General features: G+C 41.5%; 1 protein-coding gene and 1 pseudogene across 1 annotated transcript in view; both read left to right on the plus strand.

Annotated features, from left to right (window-relative positions):
• The window catches only part of CUL5 (cullin 5), a 94,718-nt gene that overhangs the window by 19,060 nt on the left and 61,562 nt on the right, over positions 1–14,096 (plus strand). The window contains 1 exon segment of the mRNA XM_077893333.1: positions 2,745–2,854. Coding sequence (XP_077749459.1) covers positions 2,745–2,854 — 110 coding nt within the window.
• LOC144305536 (malate dehydrogenase, mitochondrial pseudogene) lies at positions 10,717–11,764 on the plus strand (annotated as a pseudogene).

Raw genomic sequence — 14,096 nt, forward strand, 5'->3', positions numbered from 1 at the left:
ATTAGGGGAAAATGTTTCTGAAGTTAATCTTGTGTATTTCATCAAACAGGAGAACCAAAATGTGTTTCCTGTTATTTTGCCATCGCTAATAGGTTTCAGAGTCTAACCAGTATTTAAGTTACTTCAAACACCTGTTTACTCCAGTCTTCTGTGCCTTTTTGATTTTTAATTGCAAGATTTATACATGTTTAATTTTATGAATTGCCAAAATTGCTAATGGAAATAGACTTAGTTGACATTATAAAGTATCCTCTAATTAAGAGGATATATAATGATTTTCCATGTCATAGTCAAGAAAACATTCTATGGTTCTTTCATATTTGCATGCTCTTCCCTCAGGGGGAACAGTAGAAAAAGTGAATTCAGCCATAAAGTTAATACACAAATTTTATGCCATAGTATTACAAATCTGACTCTGAATTTTTCCATAGCCAACACTTAAGAGCAAGGTTACTTACATGATTCACTGAAGTCTTTAAGGTAAAAACAAACTAGGTGTTCAAGGGACAAAGACGGCTAATTCCAGTGTAAAATTTTGAGTGAATATCACTTGTGGGTGCTTATTATAAGAATATTGTGATTAAAATAGGTACCTGGGGCAAGACAGTCTAGTAACTTTTAGGATCATCAGTGTTCATGGATATAGGATGTGAGTGCAATCTGGCTGTGACGGCTGTCACCTCATTGATCAGGGTTGATTTAGCTGATCTGGCTGCCTAGGCGGGTGTCCCCTCCATCCCTCACCACTCCATATGTGTGCCTCCTGAAGCTGCACACTTGGTTGAAGAGGATGACCTGCCCCAATGGAGGAGGACCGTTCTTTGGTCAAGGGTATACAAGTAGCTGTACATCCCTGCTAGAACCTCCAGACAAGCTCTCAGGGTCCATTTGTAGGAGAACATAGGGTAGTCAAGGTTCCAAGACTTCAGACACATTCAAATGCAGCCCTGCATGTGACCATTTGCCTTTCTTAAGATGTTTAAAAGAAAAAAAAAAATTGTCCATGGATGTAAGAAGTATCACTTGATTTTACAAGAATTCAGTGTTAGTGCTTCTTAACCTATTTTTGGTCATGGGCCCTCTAACATTTTTATATATTTTTATCATGAATTTGCTAAATATACTGATTGTAAACTCAAGAGATTCTGATCCAATAGGTCTCAGTTAAGTTTTAGAAACTTATATGTGAAACTTCCACAGTTGGTGATACTGATGTAGCTTCTTGTTAGACCACATGTTTAGAGACCTCTTCTGGGTTATAGTTTTAGGGAGTTGGCAGAGTCCATGTAGTCAGTCTAGAACCTTAACTGATACAAGTGAGCAGCATCTGTAGCAACGTTATATAGTAAAAACAACGAGTTTCATAGGTGTGTTTGGAAATGTTTCAGAGACATGTTAGGAAATGAATGACTTGTGTGGAAATTTATTGGTGAAAGCTAGTCACGTGGCCACAGAAGTAATGACTGAACACATACTTTCTCTCTTTTTATAAATGTGAAGAGTTGATAACACTTTTTTCTTAATATTCAACCACTTCACATTCATGGGATAAACCATATGTGATTATAAAGTATCATTCTTTTGATATACTACTTGTTTAACTTGCTAATATTTGTTTAGGATTTTGGCACCTATGTCCTTGTTGAATTTGTCTAGTTTCCATTTCTTGTGCTCTTCTCACCAGTTTGGTGTCAGGGTTTTTGTTAGCATTAAAAAAAGGGATGGATATTTTTCTGGTTTTGTGGTTTTCTCAGTTTTCAGAGTTTATATAGACTCTCAGTATACTTTTTGTGGGGAATTTAGGGCAACTATAAAATTAGAAGGCACAGTCTCCATACAGAAGAAAGACCACCCTCACTTCTGATACCAGCTACAAGTTTGGAGGTTCCCAAAACCACCCTTAGGTTCAGTAATCCATTAAAAAGACTCCTAGATCTTACACACTTATAGATCATTGTGACTTATTAGGGAGAAAGGATACAGATTAAGATTTGCCAAAGAAAGAGACATACAGGGCAGAGTTTAGAACGGTTCCAAACAGTGCTTTTGTTGTCCTCTCCACTGTAGTCCTATCGCATCTCTCTCTTGGCCTTAACGTGTGACAGTATGTATGGAATATTGCTAGTTATGGAAGTTAACCCAAGGTGGAGGTCAAACTCACAACCCCAAGATCAAAAGTCATCTGCTTCACTTACTAAGCCAGCCAGATGTCCTTGTCCAGAGTTTTTATTGGGGCTTCATTATGTAGGCATGACTGGTGGATTGCTTGTGGATAATCTCCATTTTGGTTAACCCAAAATCACCTCCCAAAGTTACAGTGGTGTTTCTGGATTGGTCAGCTCCAACCCTAGGGACTTTATGGGTATGTCCAGTTCCCTTCCTGAATCACATTTGTAAGATTATCCAGTTTGACCCAAGGTTATGAGGCAAACAACAACTTCATATCAGACACACATTCCGAGAGTGCAGAGATTACCTACCAGAAGTCAAGGGCAAAGACCAGACCTTCTCCTTGGGCAAGGCCAAATTCTTTATACATTTGTACAATTAATTTTTGTTTTTATGGTGTCTTGCTATGATTTCTTGAAACCAAATTAAGTGTATAGGGATTTCATTACAGAAAACTGTTTTAAATTTTGAAACTTGCATTTCTCTAGTTAGCTCTTAAAAGATAAAAATAACGGACACTTTTGATTTAACTGCATTGAAATTAAACTACTTATCTTTTTTTTTTTTTCTTTAAGAATAAAGGTTCACTTCAATTTGAAGACAAATGGGATTTCATGCGCCCAATTGTTTTGAAGCTTTTACGCCAGGAATCTGTTACAAAACAGCAGTGGTTTGATCTGTTTTCGTAAGTAATCCATTAACTCTTTTTGCTAACATAAAGGAGATTTTGGAGGTGCATTTCTATATCCAAATGGAATGCTGACTCTGGACTGTTTACCTGTTTACAATTATTACTAGTCCGAGGCCTCTTCTACATTCAGTGATTTGTTAGAGGGATTCCATCACACTCAGAGCTGTGGTTTATTACAGCAAAAGGATACAAAGCAAAATCAGCAAAAAGGAATCCCACATGGGATAAAGTCTGGGGAAAAACAGGCACAGGCTTCCCAGAGTACTTGTAGAATCATACAGGACACGGTTTCTCCTGCAATAGGATTGACAACAAATGTTATCTGTTAACTACCTGAGCAGCTATTGTAGACTCAGTAACTAGATTGTTGTTTCTTTTTTTTTTTAAAGATTTTATTTATTTATTCATGAGAAACACAGCAGAGAGAGAGAGAGAGGCAGAGACACAGGCAGACGGAGAAGCAGGCTCCATGCAGGGAGTCTGATATGGGACTCGATCCTGGGACTCTAGGATCAGGCCCTGGGCCAAAGGCAGGCGCTAAACTGAGCCACCCAGGATTCCCTCAAACATTTTTAAAGGGGAGTTTCTGTCACCTCCCACACCTTTTGTCCTGATCATTTATCTAGTGAGCAGCCTAGAAAAGATCTCATTTTTAGAGGCAGCTGTGTTCAACAACCAAATTGCTCTATTTAGGTATATGTACAAAGAGGGTGAGGTGAGGGTGAGAGAAGTAGAATCAGGTTATTAATCCATTGTTGAAAAGTGAACACAAGTCAGTCACAGTGAGGCATCGCTGTGAGGACGTCAAGAGGAGTGGGTCCTGTCCTCCCCCTGACAGCTTTTGGCAGTGACTGCGAGTTAGGAATGCAGTTAGTGTCTGCATTGGGTATAGAGAGTCAGTCAGCTGCTTAACTTCAGGTGTCTCCATCAGAGAATAGCTCTTTCCGGTAGCCAGAATCCATGATGTCTTCAGTTTATGGCTCTGCAAAGGGTGTCTGAAATCTGCAGCAGTCCTCACGTTAGCATCCTGTTCACTGAGCATATGCTTGCTTTAGTTCAGCACAGCTTATGTTGAGCTTGAAACAACCAGTAGCAGACAGTATCAAGTTTCAGCTCAGAATCAGATCCAGGCAATTAAGATCTGTGAATTCAGGATTTGAAAAAAGAGAGCAACTTTTCTGCAGCAGCAAAGCCAACATGGCTACAGACACACAGTCATGTTCCAAGTGACAAGCAGGACTTTTTTAAGCCCTTTTTATCTTAGCAGTCTTAGAGTCTGAAAAACATGCACATCAGGCTGGAAAATCATCAGCCTTTAAGGGTCAGACGTCTGATTTCACAGGAGCTCAGTGGCAACTAAAAACTGCTTTTTAAAACTCCAAAAGTGAATTTCTGTCTTAAGATTTCCTTTGATTTAATATTGTCTCCCTTTTCTCGGACATACCAATAGGTAAAAGTAATAGTAAATATCACCTGTTATGGAGACTTTTTCTGTTTATTCAAACACTTTAAATTCTAGTCTCCTTACCAGCAGCTCAAAGCAAATTGTGTCCACTAAGTTTTGGGGGGACAACCTTTCCTGATAGGTACAATCCCTGTAGTACTTCTGAAAGTACAAGCATATAACATTTTACGTCCTTTTGGATCATATATCCAGATACCATTGCCACAAAATACAAAGCCATCTTTTTAACCTCATCTTTCTTCCCATTATAAATGTATTCAACCCCCTAGCAGCATTGATAGCGTTAATGTTACAGTTTATGGGGGATCCTGGATGGATTGCTTCAACAGCCCGGGGGCTGAAGAGACAGCTGGAGTGGTTTCCTCTCCCTGGAAGCACCCCACCCCCAGCATTTCCTCCCCCCCCCCTTTTTTTTTAAATTTATTTATTCATGAGAAACACACACACACACACACACACACACACACACACACACACAGAGACAGACAGAGACAGGCAGAGGGAGAAGCAGGCTCCATGCAGGGAGCCTGACATGGGACTCGATCCTGGGTCTCCAGGATCAGGCCCTGGGCTGAAGGCGGCGCTAAACCACTGGGCCACCGGGGCTGCCCTCCTCCCCTGGTTTATCTAAGGCTTTCCCCAACCCTGGAATCCGACTTAATTATTAACCCTGGAATCCGACTTAATTATTATTTCCTCCTGGCTCAGTGGGAGAATAATGCCAACATTTGACATTTTTGGCTCACCCAAAGTTTAACATTGGGCCTTTTCTCTTCCTTGTTGGAGGCAAGAACAAAACCAGCGGTATCACCCAGGCCGTGCTTTTTCTCCTGTCATTTGAGTCCACATGGCTCAGACACAGCCAGAGGATTGAGTCAGCCAACTCTCCAGGGCTTAGAGTCATATTGTTTTCAGCTTTCCTAGGTAACTCTTCTCTCTTAAAACATATGTAACTCAGATGCTGTTTCATACCATAGATGATTTTATAGCCACCCAGACAGCAGCGGTTCATTGTTCAATCACTTTTTCCTTTTACCACATGGTGCTTTCATCGTCTTTCATTAAGTCCCAGCTGGCCTAGTGAATCTTACTTCTGACACCTTGAACTTCGGTGATTGCTAGGAATACTCAGGAGGCTCAGCATATAGTCGTATTCGAGGCTATGATTTATTACAGTAAAATGCAAAAAAGATATGGGTGACAAATCCAGGGGATACCAGGTGCAAGTGTCCAGGCATCCGCTCCCATTGGAGTTACTCAGTAGATATTTAATTCTCTAGCAACTGATTGTGACAGCACATGTGTAGGTCTAGGGCAGTCACATTAGGTAACCTCTGCCTGACATGAACTGAAGTTCCACACTTCTAGATGACAAGCAGGTGTTCAACATAAATCAGATTGTTTGCCTAAGTATTTAGGTACAATGGGTGATTCTTATCAGGAAACAGAAACTGCAAAATCCAAGTTCCCAGAAACCAGCCAAGGGGCAGCCTTACAAACATGTCTTCCTAAGGATAGCAGTCTCAGACTTGCTCTAACTTTTCTGTGTGTGCTCTAGTGGAATACTAGAGTTGGGAGTTGTAGGTGTGTGACTGAATAATCCACACACATTAAGCTGCTATGCTCGTTTTTCTCTTTATCACATAAGAAAAGTCTAATTTCCCTAAGTAGTGTAGAACTTGTTGCATATTAATTAGCTTATATGCATAGTTCTGCCTTTTGAAAAGTAAAGTTCAATAAGAAACAGCTAAGTCCTTTTAGAATTACAAAGCATTCATGTATACTTATATTTTTCTTTATTTTTTTAAAGATTTTATTTATTTAAGAGAGAGCATGCACAGGCAGAGGAAGGGGCAGAGGGAGAGGGAGAAGCAGACTCCCCACTGAGCAGGGAGCCTGATGCAGGGCTCTATCCCAGGACCCTGGGATCATGATCTGAGCTGAAGGCAGACACTTAACCGACTGAGGTACCCCTACTTATATTTTTCTTAAATTATTTGATTCAACTATTTTATGTTGAATGTGGTGGGGTTTTTTTTTTTTTTTGGTTTTTGTTTTGTTTTTTGCCAATTTGTGTTGATAATATTTTATCATCTAGAATAATGCTTATTTTCTGTGCACTCCTGACTGGGAAGAGCATGATGTTCTCTGCTTAAAGTGTATTTTTTTTTTTTTTAAGATTTATTTATTCATGAGAGACAGGGAGGGAGGGAGGCAGAAGCAGAGGGAGAAGCAGGCTCCACACTGAGCAAGGATGCAGGATTTGGATCCCAGGACCCTGGGATCATGACCTGAGCCAAAGGCAAACGCTTAACCAACTGAGCCACCCAGGCGGCCCTTAAGATGTATTTCTAAGCAGAAATAGTGAGTACCTTTGTACTTGCTCTAGTTAATGGTCTCATCCCATCATTTTTAAATATTCTTGATCTCCTTGGAGTTACTCAAGGCGGCTCAATATACAGCCCTTTTAGGTTAAACAATTCTTGTATATCTTATCATATTATCACCAAAAATGCAAACCCTACGTTAATTAAAACCTTTAAAATTCCAGGGGCACTTGTGTGGCTCTTGGTTTCGTCTGAGATCATGATCTCAGGGTCCTGGGATGGAGCCCCATGTGAGGCTCTGTGCTCTGTGGGGAGCCTGCTTCTCCCTTTCCCTCTGCCCCTCCTCCCACTTGCACTCTTTCTCTCTCTCTAAAGTAGATAAATCTTTAAAAAATATATTTTAAAAAACTTCAAAGTTTAGCCTATTTGATCATGTAAATTGATAACATTTAGGTTGCTTATATCTTTCTAAATTTGAGGAACTAAAATATTATTGTTAAACTCCTTTGACAACTTGCTCCTTTTCCCCCCTCATATATCCTTTTTTCTCAAGAAGAGTACTTCTGGCATTCTAGGTGGTTATAAAAGATTGTTCAGCATATTGTGGGATGTTTATCACCTCTAGCCTTCATCCTCAGACACTCTAGTAGGGGACACTCCCTGTACACCCTCACCCTTCATTAGTGAGACAGACAAAAAAAAAAGCTCTGGTACTTTTCCAAGTGAGCTTTTATGGGGTGGTATCTCTCTCAGTTGAGAACTGCTGCTCTAGATACGTACTTTGGTTTGACTTTGGTTAGTGAAATTGAAGCTAGAATTAAATCATAAATCATTTTCAACTTGTGAGACCTTATTTTTATTTTATTTATTTATGTATTTCAGTAGGCTCCACACCCACTGTAGAGCCCACCATGAGGCTTAAACCCACAACCCTGAGATCAAGACCTGAGCTGAGATTAAGAGTTGGGAACTTAATTGAGCTACCCAGGCCTAAGACTTTATTTTTAAGAAATTTTATCTTCACTATAAATTCTTTTTTAAAAAAATAAATAAACATTATTAGAGAGAGAGAGAGAGAGATCATATTGCATGAGCAAGGGGAAGGGCAGAGGGGGAAGCAGATTCCTTGCTTAGCAGGGGACCTGACATGGGGCCCGGTCCCAGGACCCCAAGATCATGACCTTAGCCAAAGACAGACACTTATCCAACTGAGACACCCAGGTGCTCTTTCACCATAAATGATCTCAAAAGATGTTTTTCTGTGGGTGCCTGGGTGGTACAGTCATTTGTGCATCCCAACTCTTGGGTTTGGCTCAGGTCATCGTCTCAGGATCCTTTGGAATCAAGCCCTGCATCAGGCTCCACATTCAATGGGGAGCTGCTTGAGAATTCTTCCTCTCTCTCTTCCTCTGCCCCTCCTCCTGCTCACATACTGTCACTTTCTCTCTAAAATAAATAAATCTAAAAAAAATTACTAAAAATGGGGATCCCTGGGTGGTGCAGCGGTTTAGCGCCTGCCTTTGGCCCGGGGCGTGATCCTGGAGACCCAGGATCGAATCCCACGTCGGGCTCCCGGTGCATGGAGCCTGCTTCTCCCTCTGTCTGTGTCTCTGCTTCTCTCTCTCTCTGTGTGACTATCATAAATAAATAAAAATTAAAAAAAAATTACTAAAAATGATATTTTTCTTGTTCCTAAGTTGGTTTGGACATACTTTCTCCTCTTTTATCTACCTCATCACCATCATGTGAGCTGACTTCTTGTGTACTCCATAAATGTTGGTTTCTTTTTTTTTTTTTTTTTAAGACTCTATTTATTCATTCATGAGAGCACAGAGAGAGAGAAAGAAAGAGAGGCAGAGACACAGGCAGAGGGAGAAGCAGGCTCCATGCAGGGAGCCTGACATGGGACTCGATCCCAGGTCTCCAGGATCACGCCCTGGGCCAAAGGCGGCACCAAACCACTGAGCCATCCAGGCTGCCCTAAATGTTGGTTTCTTTCAGAGTTCCATTTTTAAAAATTCTTTGAGTTCTCCTGTCCACAAAAGTGATCCAGATTATTTTCCTGAGTTGAACTTCCAACTCAAAGGGCCTGTTGTTTTTCATACATATCTGTCTCTTAAGTTCTCTAAGTATTCCAAATTTATAATGATAAAAATGTGTTAACTCATAGCTTCAAACCAAAAACCTGGAAGCTACCATCAGCGTCTTATTTTTTTTATTCTCCCATATTCAGTTCATTACTAGGTTTCATATATTTTTATTAAATATCTCTTGAATTGACCTTTCCGTCCCAGCTTCTTGCCCCACCACCATTTCATCTGAACAATTACAGGAGTCTTCTGCCTTCCTGTCTGTCTTCTTTGCTATGTCTCCATGTATCAGTTGTCCATTACTGCAAACCAATTACTCTCAAGGTTAGCAGCTTGAAATACTGCATGCTTTACCCTGTTACAGTTTGAGGGTCAGAAAGCTGGGAGCAGCTTGATGGGGCGGTGTAACTCAGGGTCTCTGGTGAGCTTGCAGTGAAACTCAGCAGCACATGTGGGCCTAGAGTTAGTCAGGGCTGAGTGACATTGCAGGTTACGGGATTGCTGGTAGGGGTGTGTTCTTCCCTAGCTGTGCAGTTCGTCACCATGTAGGGCCCTCCGTAGGGCAGTGTACAGTGTGGCAGCTTGCTTTCCCCAGAGTGAGAGAGGGTATTCCCGAGACAGAATTCATGGTATTTCTGCCATAGTTGTGGTAGTGGCAAACCATCACATGGGTTCATGTGCTATTACTCAAACAGGTGCTTGTACACAGTAGGAGGAAATGGTACACGGGTGTGATTACCAAGAGACTGGGGTCATCAAGGGCCATCTTAGAGGATGGCCATACCTCAGAGTTAGAGGAAGCAGAGGATGCAAGCTTTAGAAAGAGTTCTTTAAAAACTCTATGTTAGAGAGGAAGAACATGAAAGAACTTAAACTGAAAATGAAAGTCAAGTAAAGAAGAGATCTTTGAAATAAAGGATAAAGAGCTGAAACATAAAAGAAGACCACATCAGTGATTGGAAAAAATAAAAGCAGAGTTCTCCCTGGATGTAGAGCAAAAAAGAAAGTATGGAAGATAAAATAGAAATTAAGAGATATGGAAGGTAGATCTAGAAGTGTGTAAACTTGTACCAGAAGGAGAGAATAGAAATAGAGGAGAAGGTATAGTCCAAAAATACAAGGTGGAAACTCCCCAGGTGGAAATTTCTGTCCCTTCCCACCCATCCCCACAAGTCTTAATTATTGAAAGTGATAGAAAACATGCCAAGACATATCCTGAAGGAGTTTCACAATTCCAAAGATTAACAAAATACCCTAGTTTTCTTGCAGTGAGGAAAAAGTTAACTCTCAAACAAAGAAGACTGTCCCCTACACTTTTCATTGGCCAAATTGGATGTAGGAGTTTGGTGAAACATTTCTTTAAATATTTGAAGGGAAATTATTCCAAACCTAGTATTCTCTAGCCAAGTTGGTAATCAAGTTGAATGAAGACAAGCATGTTTTCAGACAGGTGTAAGGATTTAGAGGACTTAAGGATCCAGCAGAGATGAAATAGGTGCCATTTCTTCTGGTATCAACGTTGGTCATTAAGAAATTGAGCTTTATTAAAATAGAAGAAGCGCTCCTAAACTAGGAATCCCCACCTTAACGTGAACATAAATGGAAAATGACAGACGTCATCCAGCCACAACTATAAGAAAGTGGAAACCTAAACATTTCAGCTGATAAAAATTGTTCCAACTCTGAAGCAGAACAACGCAAACACAGTGCTCCAAACTGAGTTTGTTATCCTCATATGACCATTTAGGGTAATTTAAAAAATCTTGAATCAAATTTCAAAGGTAAGTAAAGAAATCAACACTGGTAAGGAGGAAATAAAATGAAAACTGAATTTAGAAAACAAAAAGTCTAAATCATATTAGAAATAGATAATTTCAGTAGAAGAAAAAACAGATAAATGTTTCTTTAAAAATTAGAAAAATAGGGTGTCACCTGCCAGCCGCCGGCTTCTGCGCCTGCTCTTCGGCTCCCTGCCCGCTCCAACCAACCATGCTCTCTGCCCTCGCCCACCCTGCTGGCGCCGCTCTCCGCCACAGCTTCAGCACCTCGGCCCAGAACAATGCTAAAGTAGCTGTGCTTGGGGCTTCCAGAGGAATTGGGCAGCCCCTTGCGCTGCTTCTCAAGAACAGCCCCTTAGTGAGCCGCCTGACCCTCTACGATATTGCTCATACACCTGGAGTGGCCGCAGATCTGAGCCACATCGAGACCAGAGCAACTGTGAAAGGCTACCTTGGACCTGAGCAGCTGCCAGATTGCGTCAAAGGCTGCGATGTGGTGGTTATTCCAGCCGGAGTCCCAAGAAAACCAGGCATAACACGGGATGACCTGTTCAACACCAATGCCTCAATTGTGGCCACCCTGACTGCTGCCTGCGCCCAGCATTGCCCCGAGGCCGTGATCTGTGTCATTTCAAATCCGGTCAACTCCACCATCCCAATTGCAACGGAGATTTTCAAGAAACACGGAGCTTACGACCCCAATAAAATCTTCTGGGTGACGACCCTGGACATTGTCAGGGCCAACACTTTCATTGCAGAACTAAAGGGTTTGGATCCCGCGCGAGTCAATGTTCCTGTCATCGGCGGTCATGCCGGGAAGACCATCATCCCCCTGATCTCTCAGTGCACTCCCAAGGTGGACCTTCCCCAGGACCAGCTGACAGCCATCGCTGGGCGGATTCAGGAGGCCGGCACGGAGGTGGTGAAGGCCAAAGCTGGAGCAGGCTCTGCCACCCTGTCCATGGCATACGCTGGAGCTCGGTTTGTCTTCTCCCTTGTGGATGCAATGAATGGGAAGGAAGGAGTTGTCGAATGTTCCTTTGTTAAATCCCAGGAAGCAGACTGTGCCTATTTCTCCACACCATTACTGCTGGGGAAAAAGGGCACCGAGAAGAATCTAGGCATTGGCAATATCTCCCCTTTTGAAGAGAATATGATAGCAGAAGCCATCCCCGAGCTGAAGACCTCCCATCAAAAAGGAGGAGGAGTTTGTGAAGAATATGAAATGAAAGGGCAGCCAGCTAGCAGTCTGTTTCCCTAACTTATGAAGGCATCATGTCCCTGCAAAGCCATCTCCTGCCCTCATGTTTCCATTGCGTTAACCACCAGTGTCATGTTAACGTCACCGCCCCTTCCAATTGCAAGTCCGTCAATGTGTGCATCAATAAAAGCAGGCTTCCATTTTCTTTAAAAAAAAAAATATTAGAAAAATAAAAAGTTGTTCTTTGATCTGATAAAGGTCATCTGTAAGTGTTCTAGCAGTAGAAAGCGTTCAGTAGTAATAACATTGGAAACCTTCTATTTAAAATTGGGACTGAGTGGGCACCTGGGTGGCTCAGATGGTTAAGCGTCTGCCCTCGGCTTAGGTCGTGATCTCCAGGTCCTGGGATCGAGTCCCACATCGGGCTCCCAGCTGAATGGGGGAGTCTGCTTCTCCCTCTTGCCTCTGCTTCCCCTGCCACTCATGTGCGCTCTCTCTCTCTCTCTCTCTCAAATGAATAAATAAAAGTGTTTTAAAAAAATAAAAATAAGGGCAGCCCCGGTGGCGCAGTGGTTTAGCACCGCCTGCAGCCCAGAGCGTGATCCTGGAGACCCTGGATCGAGTCCCACGTCAGGCTCTCTGCATGGTGCCTGCTTCTCCCTCTGCCTGTGTCTCTGCCTCTCTCTCTCTGCGTCTCTATGAATAAATAAAATCTTTAAAAAAATAAAAATAAAATTGGGACTAAGACAAAGAGTCTCTTGGCATACTTCATTTCTTTTTCCTCTAGATTTTGAAATTTGTTGCCATGGCATTATAAGTAGTATATTTATATTGTACATGTGAATACATTTCATATCTCATCCCTAATCCTACATATTTTTCTTTAATCTGGTCTTTAAGGAGTTGATGCATTTTATTGCTCTTTTCATATAACCAAATTCAAAAAATTGCTTTGATGAGATCATCATATCAACATTTGTTTGATCCACCTCAGCAAAGCTTAGATGCTAAGGAGCTTATAGCATTTAATTCGTATGTTAGAATAAAGAGGTTGGAAGTCAGTGATCTGAGTGTTCATTTCAAGAAATGAGGGAAAAGTTTAGCACATTAAAACTAAGAAAAGTATAAGAAAGGAAAGACAAAAGCCAGATTAATGAAATATAAAATAATGGTGCAACAGAGAAAAGGCAAAGGCAAAAATTAGTTCTTTGGAAGGAATAATATTTATTCAATTTACTTTCATTATCAGATCCATAATTCATTTTTTTTTTGAAGTGGGCTTGAACTCACAACCCTGAGATGAAGACCTGAGCCAAGATCAAGAGTCAGACACTTAACTGATTTAGCCACCCAGATGCCACAATAACTTGCTTCTTTATTAATGTCTTTTTTCTGGTTACTTTGAATTATATTAGGTTTTTTTCCCCCCTGATTTCTCTTAAGATGAATTCTTAGATCTTTTTGTTTCAGATGAAAGCATTTAAGGCTATACATTTTTTTAATACTGCTTTTATTGCTACCATAGGTTTTACAGTACAAAATGCTTTTCTTTTGCTCTCTCGATTGTTAGTAAATTTTCTTTAATCCATGCATTATCTAGCAACTTAATTTCTTCTTTTTTTTTTAAGATTTTATTTATTTATTCATGAGAATACACACAGAGAGAGAGAGAGCGAGAGAGAGAGGCAGAGGGAGAAGCAGGCTCCACACAGGGAGCCTGACGTGGGACTCGATCCCGGGTCTCCAGGATCACGCCCCGGGCTGAAGGTGGCGCCAAAATGCTGAGCCACCGGGCTGCCCGCAACTTAATTTCTAACAATGATGTCTTTTTGGTCACTTCTTGTTTATAGATTATGATCAGAGAAATAGCCCATAAAAATACCTTTAAAAAATTTTATGGGACGCCTGGGTGGCTCAGTGGTTTAGCGCCTGCCTAGGCCCAGGGGGTGATCCCTTCGTCCAGGGATCGAGTCTCATATTGGGTTCCCTGCTTGGAGCCTGCTTCTCCCTCTGCCTGTATCTCTGCCTCTCTCTCTCTCTCTCTCTCTCTCTCAGGAACAAATAAATAAAATCTTAAAAAAATTTTTATATGGGTACATATGCTCTTAGGTAAAAATTATTTTTTTAAGATTTCATTTTTATTTTATTTTATTTTATTTATGATAGTCACAGAGAGAGAGAGAGAGAGAGAGGCAGAGACACAGGCAGAGGGAGAAGCAGGCTCCATGCACCGGGAGCCTGACGTGGGATTCAATCCCGGGTCTCCAGGATCGCGCCCTGGGCCAAAGGCAGGCGCCAAACCGCTGTGCCACCCAGGGATCCCAAGATTTCATTTTTAAGTTAACTCTGTACCCTATGTGGGGCACTTGAACTCA

This window comes from Canis aureus, chromosome 3 (genome assembly GCF_053574225.1).
Source record: "Canis aureus isolate CA01 chromosome 3, VMU_Caureus_v.1.0, whole genome shotgun sequence".
Classification (NCBI taxonomy): Eukaryota; Metazoa; Chordata; class Mammalia; order Carnivora; family Canidae; genus Canis; species Canis aureus.